This window comes from Spea bombifrons, chromosome 11 (assembly GCF_027358695.1).
Source record: "Spea bombifrons isolate aSpeBom1 chromosome 11, aSpeBom1.2.pri, whole genome shotgun sequence".
Taxonomy (NCBI): Eukaryota; Metazoa; Chordata; class Amphibia; order Anura; family Pelobatidae; genus Spea; species Spea bombifrons.
In genome coordinates this window covers 32900467-32924281 of record NC_071097.1, presented here as the reverse complement: position 1 = coordinate 32924281, position 23815 = coordinate 32900467, and the positions used below count along the sequence as shown (strand labels likewise).

Sequence of the window (23815 nt, the reverse complement as noted above, 5' to 3'; positions counted from 1 at the left end):
TCAGTACGAAGTATTTTTAGTACTTTACATACTGCATTTTTTGACCATTTTTACCATATGTTGGTTTAATCAAGATTCCCCTTTTAAGTCTTTGATGTACCTGTGAAATAAAAAATTCTTTCTTCCAGGACAAGCAGAGCTTTCTTTTGAAACCATAGAAACACACAGAACATAAAAAATAATAAGGGCTGATATATACATATACACATATATATATATATATATATATATATATATATATATATATATATATATATATATATATATATATATATATATATATATATAAAACTATGCTAAAAGAGAGAAAAACACTTTTTTTTGGACATTTCGCTTAGGATTTCTTCTACACAGTAGTTGCCACTGCTGAACAATGACCCAATTTATGTCCGTCAACAGTTTGTCCATCCCTTACATATTATCCTATAGCGTACAATTTTTAATGCCACTGGCTTAAGGGGCTTAGGGATAGCGAAGGGGTTTTTGTTAATATATATTTTAATTTGTAATGCTAGGACAATAGGATGTCAGGCCTTTTTTTCAAAAAGAAACATTTGTATATATATTTTTGAAAACACATTTTTTTTCATTAAAAAATGTATTATTTTACTTTTTTAAGCCCTTTTTTCCTGTGCAATATTAATAGAGATTCCCTTTGAGCCATGTTATATTGTATGGCTGCTAGCGATGTCATGGTGATATCGCTGAGCTTCCTATAGTTTATTTATTCATGTATTGTTTTATTTATATTATTTACTTTTTCTGTTCTACTTTTCCCATTTCTGATCTCCGCTGCACTGATCACACTGTTATCAGCTTCATAGCCTTGCATTACCGATCACAGTGTTTTTTTCTCTCCCCCAGAGTCCTTTCAGACCTACTGGAGTCCAAGAATGAAGTCAACTGCCCATGTGCATACATGGGAACTCTCAAGTCCTGCTTCCTGGGGTCTTCTGTTTAGTTTCTTTCTTCTCCAGGTATGGAAGTAGCCGACCTACTCCCTGCTCTAGTTCTGCCTACTCTGCACCCACTTTCTCTCCCAAAATTGACATTCTAGGGCAAGCCAAGTCGCTCTCTATTTCTTTGAGCAAGGATATATCTGCTAGGAAACAGAAAGCAGATGAAAAACACAAAATCCAAGAAAAAAGGTTTGGTACGGGTGTCGGTAAGTAAGCTCATGAATCTACATTTTAATGAGTATAATTATAAAGGTGTACATTTCGCACTTGAAGAATTAAGATTTGCGTGCATTTTTTCTGAATAGAATTACATTTTAGATCATCTGCTATCTCCGTTTAAGCTCCTTTGGGCATTTAAATAATAATAAAAAAAAACATTAGATTTTCCATCTGTAATTTGAGAGCATTCTTTTATCTGTTAATATTAATAATTACAATAAATTGATGGTATTTTATCAGGTTAAATTAAATTAAAACTTTAGCACACAGAAGGCAAGAATACAATTCTTAATCCTTTGGGGAAGTTCTATATCAATTACATCCATATTAAATTAAATGTGAAGAAATTTGATACACTTTTATTATACAATTAATGTGGATACACATTGGTGATGCCAAGGGTCACAAGAGAACATTTCAGATATTTCTCTGCAAATAACATTTAACCATTTCAAAAATGACCTTTTTGATGGATTAATAAAACTATTGTAATCATATTAATTCTCCAAGTTTTTTCTGTGAGTTATACAAGCAGGATACAAGTTTTGAAGACGCTCTAGTTTCCTTTCTTAGGAAAAACTAAGGGCTAACAATATATATATATATATATATATATATATATATATATATACGGCCTGGAGGTAGAAGAGATACACTGTATCTTGATTGTTTAAAGAAAAATGGCTATTTTTTTAGTATAATCTGTTACATACCCCAACGAAACGTTTGCTCTTTGCTGCGAATCTGGTTCGTCTATGTCGTAGTGAGCGTCAGCACGAAGCTTCCAAAACGCTGCAGAAGATTTATCCTCGTATTTATTACTTCCAACTATGTCCCCTAGAGAACATAAAGTTCTATTTGGGTCTTGGAAGAACAAGATGTTAATTATAATGACATTTAGCATTAACTAGGTATGTGGGGAACCGATTTTTTTTAATATGTCCTCTATATTATAGAAACTTTATATTATCACTACCTATAGTCTACATCTGACATTTCGTTCGGCTATATACTAAGAGCCATATGGATTAACCATTTGAAAGCACCCCACGTAAAGCACGTCCCTCTCCCCCCAGCCCAAGCTCCTTAGCTTACAGGAGATGTGTTTGGCCAAGTACATCTTCTCTGCCTGCGCGCAAGCGGTTTACTCTCCACCAATCGGATCCAGCATTGGCGCAGCAAGAGGTAAAGATGGAGGTTGGGGAATTCTTTTCCCCACCTATCTGCCGCATAACCATTGGAGATTCCATCACACTATATGAACATAAACTGCTTCACCTACCCCTATATCAAAATACCCCAAATTCAGTCCGATCCAATTTTTCACGGCTATATTGCTGACCAAGGAACTCAATCAGTTGGCAAAAACTAGAATTTTCCAAAAATGAAACAGCAAAATCTTTTTTAAAATGTATTTTTAATCTGATATTAGTAATAAAAATGGTGGGAGTTCCCTTTTTGGATGTTATTTATTTCATTTGTATTTTATCTGTATTTAAAAACAAACAAAAAAAAAAAACCCTTGCATTTTTCTATTATCATTGTTTTTATGATAATTGCAGTTTATTGACTTGTTCATCTTACATCTGACATACTGGGTTAAATAAGTTTCCATTATCTGTAATACTATTCCATCATAGTATTAGCATTTAGACGCTGAAAACCCGCAAGGTATCATAAGAAAATCCCGTATAAAGCATAGCTGTGGGTGCGTGTCATAGGCTGAACGACCATTAACCCATTGTACAGCGCTGCAGAATATGATGGCACTATATAAATTAATAATTAAAAGGAATAAACTGTGGGGGAAGGGGATACCTTTTGAAACGGATAGGACCCTGTAAGATTTTTCTGTATGAAGTTTAGGTGGGAGCATAAAAACTTTCATGATATTTCATTTTCAACTATTATAATATTATAATCGAGAAAAAAAAACTGATACAGACATTTAATGGAATATGAATTTGAATATATACATTATCATCTGATTTATTCAGTTTTATATGAAAGTACAATTTAAGAGAAATTTAGGTAAAGTTCATAACATTTAAACTCGATCACCAAGTATCCAAACTTCCATTCATTTTACCATTTAACTTTGATCTCTCACTTTGTTGGCGTAATTTTAATTTGTTGGCTGCGAACTTCTACAAGCAAATTAGATTCGCACCAAGAGACAAACAGAGTACTGGGAATATTCAAGAGATTCCGCCGTCTCAGGTGTGTTGTGTTTCACCTGGACTTAAACAGAAAAGTTTCACTTTATAAAGATGTATTAAGTTTCACTGCTTCCCGAGTGAATACCTGATTTATAGAACTTACTAATTGCTTAACTTCCATTCAACTTTAAAAACGATCTATCCCTTAACTTTATTTCTTTTTAAACATAACTTGCAATATAAATTATTACTAATTAATTAGATGTGTATGTAATAGATTGTAAGCTCACAAGAGCAGAGCCTACTTCTCATTCTGTACTAAATTTTTTATATTATTGTTCATTTTCACTCCGGCATATTGTAATATTGTTAAGAAATCTCTATTTAATCACTTCTAAGATGTAATGTAATCTTACTATTTATTTAACTATTTATTTCACTATTTATACCTCATTAAGATTAAAATCATTTCGGACAAAATTTTAGTTTTTTCCGCATTCAGGCAACAAATTTAATTTCCGCCCCGTTCAGGTCAGGGGAGGTCTCTGACACCTTCTGGATACACTTTTCATTATAGAAATTTTAAAAAAGGACTTCCCATGACTAGGGAAGCACTCCGGCCTAGGCTGACTAGGCCCAGGTTTGGGTTGGCAGGTCCAGGGGGGCAGCAATCCTCTGGTACAAAACCAGAAGGGCAGATCGGCCTTTAAAGCCCCCAAGTGTCTCGGCAAACAATGGGCCGGTTACAAAGGAGATCTCCTCAACCTATTTACACTATGAGACTGTGCGGGCTCAGCATACCCTCCATGGACGCCATTAAAAGGTGCTGCGCACTGATCTCCTGGACTCGGCCCGGTCAAAAGTTCTAATGGGCCGGTTAGAGAGATCAGTGATTATTTACCAGTGGCGCCATGCGACAGAAAGGCTGCCACCCCCTTGGATTGGCAACCATGGGAATGCACCACTGATTTTATAAAATTCCCTGAAAATTCAGCAAATAGTTTTTTTGTCATTTGCTGTATCTAACTTGTAAATCAATTCACTGAAATCAGATAATTTGCCACAGCAAGCATTAAATACATTACATTTGGATATTTATTTCACAGGAAGGCAGACTCTTCTGCCTGTTTGGCTTTCATGTGGCACAATTCCCTCTATTCACTGTTTCTATAATGTGTAATGAAAAATTATTTCAGGCATTCAAAAAAAAATCCTTATAGGAAGTCTCTAAATTAACTGTAATAATTATGTTTTTGAGGAATTATCGATACCGAAAAAGCTGTAGAAATAAGCTGTTTTTTTTTATGAGAAAGAAATAACGACGATTTGGATACATTTCATAAATGTAGCAGCATAAAAAAAAACATTTTATGTACACTTTTTAAAAAATATTTACATTTATATGACAAAGTACTTTAGGAATTGTTGGAAATGTATGTTACACTTGTGTCATCTGGTGGTGAAATGCCACCATTACATAAGTTCTATTGAAAAAAAATCAGATGAGTGGTTACTAAAATGTTTAACCCTTTAAGGTATTATTTGAAGCATATTATTTTTATTTATTATAAACTATTTTATTATTATTATTATTTGTATCTACTTATATAATTTTGTTAGTGCTGTAGTGCTGATCCCATGACTTTTTTCTATGGTTGTTTTCTAGAGGTTCTTCAGCAGCTTATTTATATTATTTTTCAGATTCTTAGCTCATTTTTACTTTCTACACACAAGTAGGGTATTCTTTTATACTATATATACTAGTACAGTATATATATATATATATATATATATATATATATATGCAATCTGTCATTTATTATGAAACAAATTTTAATTTTACTTGTATATTGTACACAGCTAATGCAAATGAGGAATAAAAACCTAAATATAGGGCAATTATTAGACGGTATGCAACTGTGAATATTTTTCTATATTGTAATATTTTTTAATTCAATATTCTGAAGGTCTACTTGCTCACAGATCTCAAACCCACTACATAAAACTATATGTTTATATCAATTTCCCCGCCAACCTCTTGCCGGGGATTATTATTATTATTATTCTTTAATTCTAAAGCGCCGACAGATTCCGCAGCGCTGTACAATGCGAAAAGGTTACAGATAATGACAGGTACAATACAACAATTGACATACAGATACAAGAGGAATGAAGGGCCCTGTTCCCGCAGGAACTCCCTTACGAAAAATTACTGCAGTTTTTCTGAAGTAATACTGCAGTTTTTTTGGACATGAAAAAACTGCAATACTGCACTTTTACTGCAGTATTACTGCACATTTACTGCAGTTTTACTGCATTTGTACTTCACTGTACTGCAGTTGTACTGCAGTTATTTTTGTACGGAAGTACAAATGCAATAAAGCTACAGCACATTGAAGTACAACTGTATGTTTACAATATAAAAAAAAAAGTGCAGAAAATGTGCAGTAATACTGCAGTAAAAGTGCAGTATTGCAGTTTTTCATGTCCAAAAAATAGCAGTATTACTTCAGAAAAACTGCAGTCATTTTTCGTAAGGGCTTACAATCTAGGTGGATAAAGGGTAAGAAACAGGAGGTGAGGACTGTGTGGTAGTGAATTACTTTAATGTGGGGCGAGATAAGGGTTGTAAATGGGCGAGAGGGAAGTTTTGATGATTACCTCAGTGGTAGGCTTCCCTGAAGAGAAAAGTTTTTAGGTTCTGACGCCCAGTAGAAGCCAGGCAAAAATCTTGTTCTAATTTATGGGACTTTCTAAAAGCACCGTTTGTGGTTATCCAAGAAGTCTACCCTTCAGAACTTGCTTGTGTGAATATGACAAAGAAGAGATTACGTCTCAATAAGCATCGATTTATAGAAACAAATAAACTACACAGTTAGACACATACATACCAAGACACAAAAACTAGGTTGTGCCAAGTGAAGTAGCCCCACAATAATTTATATATATATTTGTAAACTGTAAACTGACTGTTCTAACAATGTAAGTATTTTGCTTTTTAAACTAATAAGAAATATGAATCCTTTTGAACAAAATCACAAAAATCCATCCAAGAATTAGTATTTGTCTTACGTATTACAGTACAATGAGGCTGGCTTTACTCCAAATATTTTCCATGGCTTGTTTGAACTCTGTATTCTTCAGCGTGTAAATAAAAGGATTCAGCAAAGGGATTAACGCAACATACAGAAGGGCAAAGAACTTGTCTCGCTTAGGAGAATAGCTCGAAGATGGCCTCATGTACAAGCAAATGATCGTCCCATAAAAAATAACAACGCAGGTCAAGTGGGAAGAGCAGGTGGAGAAAGCTTTCTGACGCCCATTCGTAGAACTGATTTTCAAGATCGAAGATATAATAAAGATGTAGGAGACCAATGTTAGGATGAACGCGCTAAAGCTTAGGAGTGACCCTTCAATGTAGTTCAACAACTCTATATTTGTGGTTTCACTGCAGGTTAGCTTGAGCAATGGAGCTACATCACAGAAGAAATGGTCAATGCGGTTGGCTAGGCAAAAATTCAGGTTTGCTATGAGGACGGTGTGTAAAATTGGATCCAGTAATCCAATAGCCCATGCCAGAGATGCGAAGATAACACAATGCTTTAGGCTCATGTATGCAAAGTAATGAAGGGGGTGGCATACGGCCACATAACGATCGTAAGCCATCACGGCCAGGAGAAGAAACTCAGTGCAAGCCAAAGCCATGAAGAAATACATCTGAACCATGCATCCCGTAAAGGCTATGGCCTTGTTTTGCGTCGCTATTATCACCAAGAGTTTCGGTAGAATAGTAGAACTGTACAAAATGTCGAGGAATGAGAGGTTACTCAGAAAAACATACATTGGAACATGTAAGTGAGAATCCAGCGCAATAACAGCGAAAATAGTTGTGTTGCCGAAAATAATAGTAAGGTAGATGATCAGGAATGCAACAAAAATTGGAAGTTTGAGTCCTGGAGTAAATGAAAAACCTTGGATTATAAATATGGTGACGTTAAACATATTTTTTGTGTTCGTTCTAGATGCTTTTTTACCCTACAAAAACAAAGGATATTAAAAGGGAATTATTATATTTATTAACTGGACCATATGATATGCTCAGTTTTTTTTCTGTGATGCATGTTTAGAGGTTTCTACCAAGGTCGAGTCTATGAAGAAATATTAGGTTCTGAAAGAACGTCCAGAATGTGTGGTTACATGAAAAACCAAACCAAACATAAAAATAAATAATACAAGAACATTAAATTATGGGGTTATGTATGAGGATTTGGTATGCTGGATGTAAAATAAAAAAAAAACACATTTTGTTATAAACTCAAATATGTGATGTTTTAAACCGATGAAATTACAAAGATTACGTAGCTAAAATTATAAGAAAGCCCAAACACTGTCAACAATCAATAAAAAAAAAATAATAATAATAAAAATCTAAAACTATAGCATTGCAGGGTGGTTAGTAATTAAAAAGTAATGTCTTACCATTATAATTTATCAAATGTACGAACTTTTATCAGACTTCGTGAAGTTTGTTTTATTTTTTCTAATAGAGTACTTTTGGAAGATAGATAAAAAAAAGTAGGTCAAAGGGAAAACTGGAACTTGTGGCCTTTTTTGTAAAAAGAAAAATAAATCATATATTATATTAAGTGCAGTAATTGCAATAAAATGTTTTACATAAACTTACTTGTGAGAAACCATATCCTTCTTATGTAGATATAAAAGAGTTCTGCGGCATTATACGTTGTATGTGGGCTTATATTACTACGAGAGACTTCTCTCCAAGGGTCAGGAAGCCTCATGTGTAAGAGTTCTTCCAAACTAGAATTTGCACACATTACATTAACAGTTTCTTCCCCAATATGTGGATTGGAGCAGGCACAATACTAGGAGCAGGCACAGAGGAGCTCACACAATAGGGGGTTAATAATAGCTTGATAGCGATGGTTAAAAGGACAGTTTACTGTCCCATAACCCCCTCTTAAGAACCCACCTGTTTTTCCTTAAACCTTAATCAGTCGTTGGTCTCGTCTTCAGGAGCCATATCTCTGTCCCATGCGTGTTTAACTCCCTTTCTCTACTTTATCCATTTAATTATTTAAATGTTTCCATCCCATCCCCTCTATCTCTTATTTCCTCCAAGCCATAAATATTGAGATCCCTTAATCCTTCCTGTTAATTACCGTAGAAGAACAGACTTTATTGACATGACTATAAAAACATTATTGAGTCTTTCCTGATATAAACTATTCAATACTTTAGTCAGGGATATACCTAGAGTATTTGGCACCCGGGGCAGATCCTGTATGTGGCACCCCCCATACACACACACACACACAAAATAATCAATGGAATATTTATTTCACAACTTTTTTAAGTGTATGTCAACTGGAAAAAAAAATAGAAATCTGGAAAAATAAATAATTAATTAAATTATTAATTTAAATAAATAACATTTGCTGAACAGATATGGTACAGCATAATTCCCACCACTATACACTGAGCCAGACATTGATGGTAGAGCAGCATAACCCCTTGTTTCTGCCCCTGAAACAGTCTGCCTGGGCCAAGTCTGCCCCTGAAACAGTCTGCCTGGGCTAATTCTGCCACTGAAACAGCCTGTCTGGGCCAAGTCTGCCCCTTTAGCAGCCTGCCTATGCCACTTCTGCCTCCTAATCAGCCTGCCTGTGCCATCTCTGCCCCCCCTAATCAGCCTACCTGTGCCACCCCTGCCCCCTTATCAGCCTACCTGTGCCATTACCTGCCTAAAAACTAACTTACTCACTACTAACTTAATTCATTCAATCACCCACTAACTACATTCATTCACCCACTCTGACTTTAGTCTGCCTTTTCTAAACTCTCCTCCAAATGTCAACATCCTTCTGTAGAGGAGGTCTTCAGAACTGCACACAAGTGGTTATTAGCAATACAAATGTAGAAAAAGGACTCTCATATTCCTTGTTTACATATTGGATGTTATGTATGTATGTATTGTATGAAGAACAGAAATATTAAATCAGAAATAATACCTTTATTTATATTTATAACAGTTTAAAATGCTCTGTTTTTCACTTTTATAAACGCTCTTTTAAATTCTTTATTCTTCAAAGTGTATATAATGGGATTCAGCATTGGAATCAAGACGATATAGAAAAGGGAAAAAAACTTGTCCCTTTCTGGAGAATAACTTGATGTGGGTCTGACGTACAAACAGAAAATTGTCCCATAAAAGATTACAACGCAGGTCATGTGGGAGCCGCAGGTAGAAAAAGCTTTCCGACGATCTTCGGAGGACATTTTTAGAATTGTGGAAATTATAAAGAAATATGAGGTCACAGTGAGCATGAATGAATTAAAGGTCACTAGGACGCCTTCAATGTAGATCATAAGTTCTGCGCTAAATGTGTCGCTACAGGAAAGTTTGAGTAACGGTGAAACATCACAGAAGAAATGGTCAATAACATGGGATCCACAAAAGGACAGCTTGGCAAGGAGGACAACATGTCCCGTAGGGTCCAGGAAGCCAACAGTCCACGCGGCAGCTATGAAAAAACCACAATTCTTTAGACTCATGAAAAGAACATAGTGAAGAGGGTGACAGATGGCCAGATAGCGATCATAAGCCATGGCTGTCAAAAGAAAGTACTCGGTACAAGCCAATGACACAAAAAAATACATCTGAACCATACACCCCGAAAATGAGATGTACTTGTGCTGGGTGAAGAGCACATGTAGGAGGTTCGGCAGAATGGTCGAGGTAAAACACATGTCAATGAATGAAAGGTTCAACAGGAAGATATACATGGGAGTGTGCAAGTGAGAATTCAGTAAAATCACGGTGAAGATTGTTAGGTTCCCCAAAAGAATCATGAGATAAATCATCAGGAACAACACAAAAAGCGGGCTCTGAAGCTCGGGGACATTAGAAAACCCTTGGATTATAAACCCTGTTATATTGTCTAATTCCATTTGGTAAGGATTCATCCTGTTGCTGAAAGAAAAAAAAGAAACATTCAATAATAAACCTTCAAAATATAACTTCATGCAATTGTAGTCTGAATGGGATATTCCATGGGATTTTCCTAAATAAATGTTGAAATGTGTAAAAAAAAATCTTCCTTTTAAGTGCTATTTTTCCACACTCATTGTCCATGCACGCTCTTTATAACAATGTCATAAAAAATCTGACCCTGGAATATTGTTCACTCTGTGAAAATAGCAGAGTCTTTCGTTAAAGTTAATATCTATTATTTGGCCAACAAAATATATATATATTTAAATAGTTTTGGTCAATGAGTTTTGTTTACACATGAGAGTGGAAAAAAAACATCAAAATTTAAACCAAAAATTCAGAGCTCTTTGCTTCGTTTTTGTTTATTTTGTTAGGGGTCCCTCCTAGTTTTCGGACATTGGTAGAAATTGACGAAATTGGCAAATTTTGTTATAATTTTAATTAGCATGAATCCGAATGCACAAGTCTAGTAATTAAGATTGCAGCTGTGATTAAAACATGTTAATGAAAATGTAAACCCTCGTAATTAAGTTACATCACGACCATAAAAACAGTTCTAATGTTATATTGATATTGCAAACTTCTTATTTACTTGATGCAGGAGCAGATGTTTTCAAATACAGTATATGGTGTTTGTTTTACTAATACTTTTCTGCAAAATATAATTTTTTCATATACATTGAGACAAGTCTATTAATATCATTATGGGAATAAAAACGTTCTACCGATGTGCAACAATTAATGTCCACATAAATGTATCAAATTAAAAAAATAACAACATTTCAAACAAAAAATATTTTTAACAACATACAATCATTGCGAATGCCACTTATGTTCCTGAATAGATGGATTTTCCAATAATGATTAATAAAAAAAAACACATTTCCTAAATTCATTAACTGTACCATAGTTTTTAAATTAGTGTATTTTTCTACTTGCAAAGTGATTTATTCCTTATATGTTATGAAAAATATATAACATTTTCAAAGAGGATCAATTGAGATAACATAAATTATATTCAGTGTTTGGCAGAGCACTTACTGTGTGTTGAGTGAAAGTTATTTTTTTTCATGCGGTTATGGAGATTCATCTGTTTTCTGCCATCAGCACTGAGCATACAAGGTGCTGTATGTGCCTGGCTCACTATATATATATATATATATATATATATATATATATATATATATACTGTCTTTACTAAAGATAGTGTTCCCTAAAGAGCTCAATACATTAGAACACTTAATGTGTGTATTGTTAACCTGACCACCAGGGGATAACACACAATTATAACATTTCTAAGTTGTTATAATTATGGTAGAGGACAGCCCTTTGTAACTGTCTCATATGCAATATTGAGCACTGCCTAGCCGAGACCCCCATTAAACAAGGGAGGCTGATGATTGTCCCCCTTCTTCACCCAACATGTCCATGGTGGGGGTAATTAAAGAAACATAATGAACATTGAACTTGCATGCCCTCGTCTGTAACTCTAATAAAGTAGCATGCCCTCCCAAACAACTTGCACATTAGTGAATCTACTTATCTACTTTCTCTCTCCTCTACATTCTCTCTACTAATAACATTTTTAGCTGTCATCTGTAACAACCCTGACCATGCTCCAGACACAGCACCAGACGTACATTTTCAGTGAATATCCATGAAAATGGCTTGGCGAAGGTGGCAACCAAACACACAAACACACATACAGAAATGTTTAGGAATAGGTAACAAAGTCACATAAAAGAATCTCTGTGAAGCTCCATCCTCTACCTACGCCTCTAACCATACCCCCTAAAGCAAAATCGCCCCTCTTTTCAGATATTGGGCGGTATATAAGTGCAGCATGATAACTTTTTAACCCCTTAAGGACAATGGGCGGTCCCTAAACCCATTGAAAACAATGGATTTTGAGCCGGTACATATGTCAATAAGGGGTTAATGCAGTATCCCCGTATAATCACGTGAAATCACATATCTTGCAAATGTAAAAATTTTCTCCTAAAAAGTAGATTTAATCCATTAGTCTTAATGTACAAAGTTCTACAGCCCCAAATGGTATTCCAATGTTTATAATACCAGAAATAGAAGGTAATACCCCGAAGACCCTTGGCGAACCCTTCAAGCACCAGATACAGTATGTGTGTGTGTTTATAACATTTCTCCTCAATACATACATATTTTAAATTTTTTTAAATATTCTATAATAAATAGTAAATAAATTGTTATATTTTTATTTTAATGGGAGATGCTTGATATATGATATTTTTTATTTACAGCACTCAAAATGCTCAAAATCAATGCTTGTTGATTTTCCTGGTTTACCCTAATGCAAAGATGAACATTCCCCGAAGAGCACAAAGCTCTAGAACGATTATGTGTTGTTTGGTAAAAATGAGGATTTAATGACTGTGGGTTATACAGACAAACAGCCTTTTGGGGATGCACAGTAGCAAAACACATCAATTTTGTTTGTAAACGTTTGTAAAAATAAAATATTTCCTGAAATAGGTATCGTCCACAATACGTTCCCTAAGAGTCCATCTCCCCAGTTTTGGGTCTAAACTGCTGTATTTCATAAAGTTATTGCCCATGTGTGTTAAATGAGTCATCACTTATGGTGTAAATAAATGCAAATTAAGCTAAGCTAATGCTATGTTATATGACATGATCACATTCCACAGTCATTAACAGCCAGGGCCAGACTGGGGGTGACGCCCCCTAACCAGACATGCTTACTGCATGCTTGATGTAATCATCAAATTTGCATCAAATTTGCATAACTTTGTCGTGATGACACAAGCAGAACGTATCAGACAAAAATCTGGCAACGACAGGAATCGCAGAATTTTTGAGAAAGGCAAAGCCATTGATTAAAGTCACTGTTTGTTCTTCTTCGTGTCTTTCTTTCTTTTTTTAACCAGTTGATTCTCACTGAATCTTTTGAGGCTGTGAAATGTAAACTTCCATAAGTTATAGGAAACGAAAAAATAGTGTTAGCGAACACAAACCATACGCAATCGTTTTTGTAATATTTTACAGTATCATTTAAATATACATTGGAAGAAATACAAAAAGCCAAATCTGCTTCATACCACTTTATTAAGCCTTAAATATTAACACAGAATTATAAGAAAATAGAATTTATATAACCAGAAAAATATGTTTCTACCGTATAAATAGCTTCAAAAAATACTACAAAAGTGGAAAACCAAGGTTTAACGAAATGTGCTTCTTGTGCGCCTTGAAAAAATATAATGGCTATCTTTTACAAATATCACGTCTTTTTCTTATTGTAAAGTGACCAAATAGCAGCCATAGGTATAAACCCCCCGATTTATAAATATTTTTCATTTATAATATGCACTCGCACAGAGAGAGAGAGAGAGGAAACATACTAAGGTTATGTCAATAGATGAGTAATATTATTATATATAAGTAATTAACCCCTTAATGACAAGGCCCGTACATGTACGGGATCAAAAAGCATTGTTTTCAATGGGTTTAGGGACCGCCCATTGTCCTTAAGGGGTTAAAAGGAAAATAGTATTAAAACACAACAAGTTAAAACAATAAAGGGTATTAAAAATCCAATCTCACAGACACAGATGTCCCAGTATGACAAACAGACGCTAAGGAATATACCGAAATACGTCCGGCGTAGAGTGTTCCTATCATAATGACATCAACAAATGCTAATATTATCCGTACATTAACCCCTTAATGACAAAGCCCGTACACGCTCAAAACGCATTGTTTATAATGGGTTTACGGACCGCCCATTGTCCTTAAGGGGTTAAAAAAAAAAATCAGCTGTAGTGTAATCTATATGTGCGTTTAAAAATGTTATCTTCTAGTGTCCAATGAGAGCTCCCTACAGCAAAGGTCTCACTTGGCCCTGGGTAATGGAAAGTTAACGAGGGAGAATACTTGGCAGCTATCGAAAATACGTTATACATTATGCAGGGCCACCTCGGCCCTTTTAGCGCATGATATTCATGACACTGGGTTTTCTCGTTATATTAAAAGTTGAACGTGAAAGGGCATTTTCACCGGTTCTGCTCCAGATAAATGGTTAAAAGTAATAAAAGCACCAGGGGCAATTAAAATGAGCTGGAATATTAACGTTAAATACAGTTTTAGGGACTAGACTTTGACCTCTACCATGCCTGACCGTCCCGTCCCTGATTGAGTCAAGTTGAGATCCTTTTCCATACCGGTGTAGATAACGCAAACCGGTATCTAGATGGTATGACCCTTAAAAAATGTAAGGTTTTAAAAAAAACCTGAGTTTGTCGAGAAACGTTGATATAGACCGTGAGATATCTGCCATCTCCGTCTTATTTGCTGGTGATGGGAAGCGTTTAGGCCAATCGTGGTCCATATACCTTGACATTCGCTAATAAAAATATTTGTAACACGCCCGTGTACATGCGCGCTATTTTTGCTGATGGACATTGTTATAGGTTGGCCAGCAACCTTACTAGTATTATTGCACACAGTAACAAAAATATTTATTTTCCATCGCCAGAATACGTTCCTCAAAAAAAACCTCAAAAAAACGTACATTTATGAAAAAAACTCTTTGTACGCAACAAACACCAAATTTACGACAATTACGTATTCTGTATCTGATCAAAGACTGACGTCGACCTTAAAAATGCATTTATATGACCTCGACACACTGATAAAGCAGGTTTTCGAGACTCTTTCCATATATTTAGGTTCTCTGGGGGGGGTAATATTAATAAAAAAATTTAAAAAAATATATACAGAGAAGAAAAGCTGAGACGGCCAAAACATTCTATTTTCCATTATCGATTACTTTTCTATATAGCTGATATAATTCCGCCAGGAGAATAAACGTGTGAGCAAGGTGCTGAGCAGGGCTGAAAGGGTTAAGCATAACTGAGTAAAGGCTTCTAATATTTAGGATACTTTTGCCCCGCAAAATGAGCTCCGAAACTCATAAAAAGTGGATTAAAGGAAAAAAAACAATTAAGAGATGAAGTCATGTTAATAAATAAGTCTACTACTGAGCCCGAAAGGAACGACAGGCTGAAGTCATAGGATTTCACTGTCACTTTTATGCCCCGAAAAAAGTTGTGATGTCATTAAAAAGCGCAGTCAAAATGCAATCTGATGGGCCCCATATCAAAACCCCTTTAATTAACTTAAATAAATGAATAATTCTATATTATAGGCTCATGAGCTTATACAATTTATACATAGCTGTCCGTGGAGAGTAAAACGTATAGGCACCATATCTGTGGGACAGTTATGATTCTTGGGGCACTGTCTCCCTGGGAATTTGCCCCATTGTCCTCCTTTTGCAGGCAGGGGGGGGGTCAGAGGTTGGTCGGGGAGACCCTCTGATGTCCCCAGGCTGACCTAGGCAGCTGTAAAACCACCGGAGGTCTGCGTGGTTACAGTATAGACCTTCACGGCTCTCAACCTCTCAAACGTACAGTACTAAAAAAAAGAATATGTTTTAGATATAGATTTAGAGAACAGGTAAAAATTATTTTAACTCATAGTTGCCAACAGTCCTGGGACAGTCTCATTTTGGGGGGGGGTCCTGTCCCATCAAATTCCTGTCTGTCCTGCATGAAAATAAGTGGAAACAGAAGTAAATCTCTTCAAGGTACATGCTGTCCAGAATTTAACACCAATTCTAGTGGGTATCAAATATATGAAATACACAAAACATTTTAAAATGTTATTTTTTTTATATTACAGTAAATGTTAAGTGCGATTTTCTGACCATTCTTGGGCTCAAATACCCATGGAACTCAACAAAAAACCCCATGGAGTTGCCCAGTGGTTGATCATGTAAAGGCTGAATGGTCACCATTACTTATCCCTAAATGCAAACGCAAGGAAATACTTTTTGCGCTCAGTGAGAAACTTTTTTAATGCCCAAAATATTCTTTGAAAATTCAAAAATGTTATAGTTAACATAAACATGATTGTTGACCAACTCGCCTCCTGAGCACAGTTGGGGCTTAAAAATACTATAAACTCTATTATACTAAAATAGAAATGTAATGGTTTCCAGTCCCTTCAAAATTCTAAATGCCCGTCCCCAAAAATTGGAAAACATTTTTGATTTTTTTTTTTTTTTTTTATATTTCTGGTAGAATGTGCTTCTAATTTTTTTGACTCGTATACCTAATAGATATTAAATAATTGGACTACAGCTCACTCTGTTTTGCTTTCTTTACGCTTTTATACCACTTAATTATTGCTGTGCCGGCGGTGCTTGCGACGACGCACAAAGCCCCGCCAATTGTCCACAGTGTCGGGTTGCGATTGAGAAACAGAGCCTGAAATATGAAGGCGAAGACGACATCCATTGTCCTCATGATAGACACCGGCCCGGCTTTCTCAATCTGTAACGCTTTCACGAGAAAAATCTGTCCTCCCAAGCCCAACATGCCGATGCAAACCAGAAGCCACCTGTCTACTCCGCAAGAGGGCAAACTCCATTCCCCAAGGGCGAAGAGGGCAATCACACACTCAATTAGGCCAATGACGGCATAATACCATATGGAGAGCAGGTAATGTACAGACTTCCCCATTTTTCTCAGGACGACTAGCGTTAACGCAGCTCCTACGGCACTCGCCACAGCGGCTATGGTACCCTTCAAGTGGTTTGAGTAATCGTCTTCGAAGCCCCCGATGCGTTCCCCGAATAAAAATGGCGGCCTTGCTATGAGGATGACTCCTGTTATTGTAAAGCCCATGAAAATAATATCCCACACGGTGCACTTCTCCTTCAGGAATATGCAGGCGAAAATGCAGGTAAAGGCCGGACTGCTGAAGGTTATCACGGTGGCGTCAGCGAGGGGCATCGACTGTACCGCGTAATACAGTAAGATCATGGCGCTGGAGCCGAGGAATCCTCTGAGAAACAGGTAAATCCTCTGATCCTTAGGGCCCAGAAAACCAATCCTGTATCAGAGAAAAAATATGACAACAATCATTTAAGATAATGCTTATGAAAAGGGGTATCTTGGTTCAAAATGGCTACTTTTAAGTTTTGTTTATTTTAAACAATAACCCCTGAGTTCTTCTGCACCGATACTTCACGCTATGACTACAGGTCCAGCGTATATCCTCTGGATGAAAAAATATCTCCTTTAAGAACCATGAGATTAAAGGTATAAGTTCCATTACTCACAATTTGATGACAACGCTACGAATATTCCATTTGTTTCTATGGTGACCACTTTTAAAATGTTGCATCTGAACTGTTACAGATAACCAAAAGCTATCCAGAAAAAGTGCAATTAAAGGATTCCATGCTGTCTTAATTTACTGAAACTACCAATAGCTTATGGGTTTTGTTTGGCAAAACTAGCATCATCTAATCAATTTCTTATCATGGCGTTATGTCCGTTCATGCACGCCATAGCGTAATTAATCTCCTTAAATTGCCACCTTCTTCCTTTTGCTTCATCCTTACCAAGGCTGCCGGAACCAATCAACAACAATCAGCAACTAAACAATAGGTGATATCTAATGGAATGGGGATGAATAATGATGTAGATCGTAACAGACTTCTTCTGAACCGGTTTTTGACTTACTTAAAATAAATTAAACCAGGAAGAACAAAAAGCATTTGGAAAATGCACCGGATGGCACTTATTTCCACTGAGTGCAAGTCTTCGATCTTCTTCACCAGGAGCGAGCTGGACGAGAAGAAGAGGGCAGACAGGATGGTGTAGAAGATGCCGAGACCCGGACACTTACATTCCTTCTTCCCTTAAATAAAAAAAAAAGTATTACATTCAGAGTTCATTTCTGTAGTAATCAACTGTAATATACGGATACAATGCCCCCCAATATAACCTGCAGACACAAAACAAACATAATTGGTGACCATAAAGGTTGGAAACCCTGGAACAGGGTCTGGTGGCTGCGGTCTGGTGGGATATACCCTATAGATATACTTGTGATATACCATGAAGAGAGATCCCCTGTCAAAGGTAAAGCAGGTAATATGTGGTGGGCAGTTATTGCAGATCGATCCCAGAAGTGAAATGGCTGTATTAAAGAAATAGTAGGTGTTAAGGGGTTAATCACATACCCTAAGGGCCATGTGGGTATAAACATCATACCTTACAAAAAGACATTCACTTTTTAGCACCCACATTCCATCTCCCCTGTTTTTCTCTTTTAATGTTACCCATTTCTAGTAGCTCACAGTTCAAAATTATCCACATAAAATACATTGAACGATTGGGTTACACAACTATATAAACAGTTATGAAAAGGTCACAAAGTCACATAAATCACACACATAAGTCTCAGTAAAGAACATGTATCAGTGACTTTAAGATCAGTACCACCGCTGGCAACATTCACCAATTGGGAATTCCAACGGTGTCTCATTAAATAAAGCTTCATTAAATTATCATTGGAGTCTTTAGTAGAAGGTGGCACCATTAATTGGGCCAATATGGAAAAAGGGTTTGAGTCACATAGGTTTTTGGGACCTCGGAGGTCTCTTCTGCAGAAGGAACCTCTCTATGGCCGGAGGTAATAGTATTAGTATCAGAGGGTGACCTTTAGAGGAGGATGTGGTCATTTGTAGAAGGGTCCCAGGTGTGGTGGGACCCATCCAAGTTCTCCTCATGAGCAACAGAACATCTAAAGAGAACAGTCACTGTTTGTTATCCCTCGAGTGCACTCAAGCCTTTGTCAATACAGACAGAAACATTTTAATCCAAAAAGGGATGCAACAAAGTACAAGAAGGAAGAGAACATAAGAACATCCTCCCTTCAGAAGTGGTAGAGTGAGGGTATGTATAGTGAGTATAGTGAGTACAGTATAGTATAGTGAGGGAATGTAAACATGCATTGGATCGTCATATAGCTTTCCTGAATCTAAGACAAGACGAAGGATCAAATATACTTGAGGTCTTTCGAGAGTAAGAATATAGGCGGATCGAGTAGACCAACTGGTTCTCCGCCATCATATTGTGTTTTTATGTAAATGTCCCCCCCTTAAGCAGACACCCGAAAATAGGATCTAATCTAAGCTGTCTTTCAGCAAGGAGTTAACACCTTGGCTTGTACTGCATGACTGCAGAGACATGAGATGTAGAGCCTTGGAGCTTCCAGACGTAGAATGACTCCTTTTGCCTATCCCCAGTGTATCGGCATTCTGAACGGTTATTTCCTCAAATTCTCATTAGTCACACGCCTACTGACCACAGCTTTATTTACATAAAGTATCGTTTTTTTTACATCAATTTCCTTGTGTCATTTTTTTAACAGTCATTTCCTTAAATGAGCACTAAATGTAAAGGTTCTGCGTTTCCAGCACCAGCCTCCTGGTGGCTACAAAGACCATCAGAATGTCTCGAGAGCAGAAGACCTTGAGGTTTCAATGCCAAGGAGGGAGCGTGAAGAATTGTCATAGAGAACGAAGAACAGATGTCATGTAACATACAGTTATACAAGAAGACTAAGGGGGTACTTTGAGAAAAGGGTAGTAGATACATGGGATCTTTTCCTTACTGACGTAGGATCATTATGATGTAAGAGTGTTTGTACTATTTAGGTATGATGTATGATTAGATAAGCACAGAATGAAGGTTACGCTCGAACACTCCGGGTTGGAGGGAATTATGGACTTTTTGGAAGAGGTGTGTAAACAGAGAGAAAGGACGGATTGGTGGAGTACGTACATTACGTCTTTCGTACCCAATAACACCTTATCTCCGGAGTCAAGCCGCAGCCCTGCCTACGCACCTTTAATAAAACAGACTTCCCAGCCTGGGATAGGTTTACTTATTCCACCCCTTTTCCCTTTCTATGCCTCTGGTTTCTAGCCGGTGGCTCTAGGAATAAAGCAAAGTCTGCTTACACAGAACGTATGACTCCTTCTTTATCTTATTATTGATCTCTGCTCCGCTTTCGCTCCCGATGATCTAAGGTGACCTCCCTTTGGTCTACGGCACCTTGAACCCTTTACTACGAATGTGAGTCCTTATCAGGCAGAAGTCCGAGTAAAGAAAACCCACTTAAAGTGACACTCCATCATAATGCATAGAATAGCTGTGAGGTCCAGTGATGTCCAGGGCCGGTCCAGGGGCAGGAGCAGTCCCTATGTACAAAACCGGGGGCGGGGGGGCTTGGGGGGTTGCACTGCACAATGGGTAATTTAAAGGAGAGATATTTGATCTCTCCAGCCGGCCCATGCTATGGACGCTGTGCTGGATCAGTAACGGCCTCCATAGACTTCATTAAAAGGCGCTGTGTGCCTTTAAGACACCGCGCGCGAGGTTATGATGTCATACCGTGTCACTCCGTTTCTTTAAAGGTGTACAGCATCTTTTATTGTGTCTGAAACCCCGAACGCACACGGTGGCCAGTGGGACCAGTGCCCTAGGACGGGCCTAGAGTGACCCCACAGGTTTATACATCACTGGTGAAATCCCATAAAATTTCCATTGTGTCCCTTTTTGCAAGTGCATGGGGGGGGATTCTAAAGCATATGCATTACCCCACCAGCTATTTTCCATGCCGTAGATGTGTTTGGATAGAAAGACATCTCCTTGCACAGAATATACCTACGGGCCCCAATAAGCATGCGCGGATGACACTCCCATTGGCAAGAATCACCAGACCATGGAGGAGGGCAGCTGCAGCACTGCAGCGTGTACCTCAGGTAAGTACGGTCCCTTTAATATAAAGCTCAGGTTGCGTGCCAGGGTGTAATCATCGCATAACATGAAGAGGTTAAACAGCTCCTGTTCAGCAAACTGCAGTTTTCCTTTTAAAAACATCTTTAGTGCTTCCTTGAACAGCCGCGATGTGACGTTAAACACAGCACCGTTTTAGATGACAGATAAGAGGTCTGTTCGGGTTTTTACAGCTTTACTCATAGGTCTGATGTTTACACTGCAATTCATTGATATCAAAGGTTCTTGTTCCACTTAGATCTGCTAAGTTGAACCGCTTACCATGTTAGAGAGCTCAATATCTTGTCTGTCTGGAGGTAGTAGGCAAACTGCCCTGCTTGGAGAAATGGGAGGGCGGCCCAGAGACCCCGGGAAGCATCCCTTCACCCGGAGACTCCGGGTCAAATCCAGAGAGCTTCCAAGTATGTCTTTAGAGAATAGACCCCACGGTGAACATAACCACCTCTATTGTCCAGCGTTGATGTCCCTGCTTGCATTCAGGTGACACCGTGGAGACTGTGCTTACATTCTGCCCACGTACAGTTGCCACGGAAATTGGTTTAAAACAAAAAGTGTTACATTTTCACATAAAATCTTTGTTATTTCGATGTATGGGTCACATCATACAACAATTTCCAATCACGGCAAGACATGTGCCATTCAACAATGTGTAAGTAAAAAGGTCTGCTTCGAAGTAGATACATTTTGACCTATACATTATGCTAGCACATGTAATAATAGACAATAATACACTTTATCTAGCAGATTGTGTCACTCAATGTACAGACAAATGTTTTACTCTACAAAGTGTTCTTTGGATGGCAGGAACGCTATTATTAACAGCATGTCATTGCCGATATTATTTTAAACACACATATCCATGGTGCCTTTTTTTTGTAACAATATGTAAAGTTACATAAGCTTTTAGGGCCTCGGGCGTCTCTTCTTCAGATGGAATCAGACGGATATTACCTAAAAGTCACCTTAAATTTCCTCCATCTGGCTCCCATTATTATTGCATAAGCTCCATTTGTGCAAAGTCATCCTGAGATAATTGCATTAGCTGCGGGCATCCGTACTACCTCCCCAAGGTGTGTTCTTTTACAAATACAGAGGTGTCAGCAGTGTACACTGCCCTGTACTGTGTGCTGCTGGCTCAGGTCCCTATACCCTGTACTGGGTTCTTAGGCCCCTACACCCTATACTGTGAGCTCAGGCCCCTGTACTACTGGCTCAGGTACTGCTTGCTTAGGGCCCTACACCCTGTACTGCTGGCTCAGGTCACTGTACCCTATATTGCCATGTATTGCTTGCTCAGTTCCCTGTACCCTGTATTGCTTGCTCAGGTCCACATACCCTGCACTGCATGCTCATGTCCCTGTAAAATGTACTACTTTATCAGACCCATAGGGTATATTGTTGGCTCAGGTCACTGTACCCTATATTGCCATGTATTGCTTGCACAGGTCCCTGTACCCTATATTGCTTGCTCGCGTCCATATATCCTGTACTGCTTGCTCAGGTCCATATATCCTGTACTGCTTGCTCAGGTCCATGTACCCTGTATTGCTTGCTCAAGTCCCTGTACCTAGGATACAGTTAACTAATTTTTCGCTGACTTCAGAGATTTAACATCTTCTTTTTTTCACTTTCTTCCCTTGGCTCATATGCGTAAAGAACAGGATGGATCGCACCTAGACTTTCAGTACCCGAGCTTATCAGCTCCTAGTTGCCCCTGTTCAGTTACACAAGTGGGTACTTGGTACAAATGGTACTTGGTACAGCTTGAATTATGTGTCATTTGTGAAATAAGACATTCAAGAACCAAAGGACAATAACCCCGGAGGTATCTTTTGATACTAGAATCATCTGCCCTCAAATGCACATGGAAGACAGCTTGGAACCAAAACTTAATTTTTTTTTAGGCAGAACCCGGCTTTAAATCAATGGTTTTCGTGATGATTACATCATACACCATGAAGTTAGGGACATGTTCTGAAGTGGCCAGTAAAGGAAGGCACAAGAAGGTTAGCCTTGGCAGACTGCACTCAGCACTGTCCTTGGCATCATGGTACACAGACAGTATTTTGACTAATGCCTGGCACAAGCACTTAACCCCTTCATCCCCGATACAGCTGCTAGTATTGCCACTCTGACCAGGCTAACTATTTCATCACTGCCCAATGTTCAGAACCATATATTTAACCCTTTGCAGAAGAATGTGCCCAATGTGCCGAGGTGTATACAAGGAGACCTATGCCCACCTCTGGCACAGAAGGGGTTATCTAAAGTTTTGTGTTATTTTTTAAATTTAGTGTCCTAGCCTGGATAAGTGTGTCTACCTTGTATAGTGATGAGTTCATTGACAAAGATACTTTAACCCTTTGTGTGCCAGGCAAGCTGGATAACCCCCCCATCTTTGACTTAGCTTTAAGGGTAAGGTATTAATAACAGTGTCAGTGTTTATAAATAGCCATTGCCAGGATATGTCTCTTACCTGTTTGGTCATCTGTCACAATCAGGGGGGCACAGTGGAGGTGGGGGCAGCAGATCCTGCCCTGGTTGCCACTTGATTGGGGACAGTCAGGGGTGAAGGGGTTATCCAGCTCCTCATGGTCTCCTGGCTGCTCGTTTTCGCCGTCCCACCAGGTTTTTCTAGTAAAGCCCCTCTCCTCTGTCTCGGGGGTCCTGCTCAGCTCCCCCAGATCTCCCAGCTCCGGGTCCTCCTCGCTGTTCTCCCGATCCTCGCAGCCCATGGCGGCCCCCGATCAGCCG

At 38.0% G+C, this 23815-nt stretch overlaps 3 protein-coding genes across 3 annotated transcripts; all 3 read right to left on the bottom strand.

Moving 5' to 3' along the window:
- Nucleotides 1–6412: 6412 nt before the first annotated feature.
- LOC128468262 (olfactory receptor 1C1-like) lies at nt 6413–7339 on the bottom strand. The gene has a single exon (XM_053449951.1). The coding sequence runs from the start codon at nt 7337–7339 to the stop codon at nt 6413–6415; it is 927 nt and encodes a 308-aa protein (XP_053305926.1).
- Nucleotides 7340–9388: 2049 nt separating this feature from the next.
- Nucleotides 9389–10321, bottom strand: LOC128468261 (olfactory receptor 1019-like). Its single transcript, XM_053449950.1, has one exon. The coding sequence runs from the start codon at nt 10319–10321 to the stop codon at nt 9389–9391; it is 933 nt and encodes a 310-aa protein (XP_053305925.1).
- A 6145-nt stretch (nt 10322–16466) lies between these two features.
- SLC35G1 (solute carrier family 35 member G1) lies at nt 16467–23815 on the bottom strand. Its single transcript, XM_053450966.1, has 3 exons — nt 23538–23815; nt 17936–18113; nt 16467–17300 (listed from the first exon to the last, which is right to left on the bottom strand). Exons 1-3 carry the CDS (start codon nt 23794–23796, stop codon nt 16541–16543), a joined length of 1197 nt encoding a protein of 398 aa, XP_053306941.1. The 5' UTR covers nt 23797–23815; the 3' UTR covers nt 16467–16540.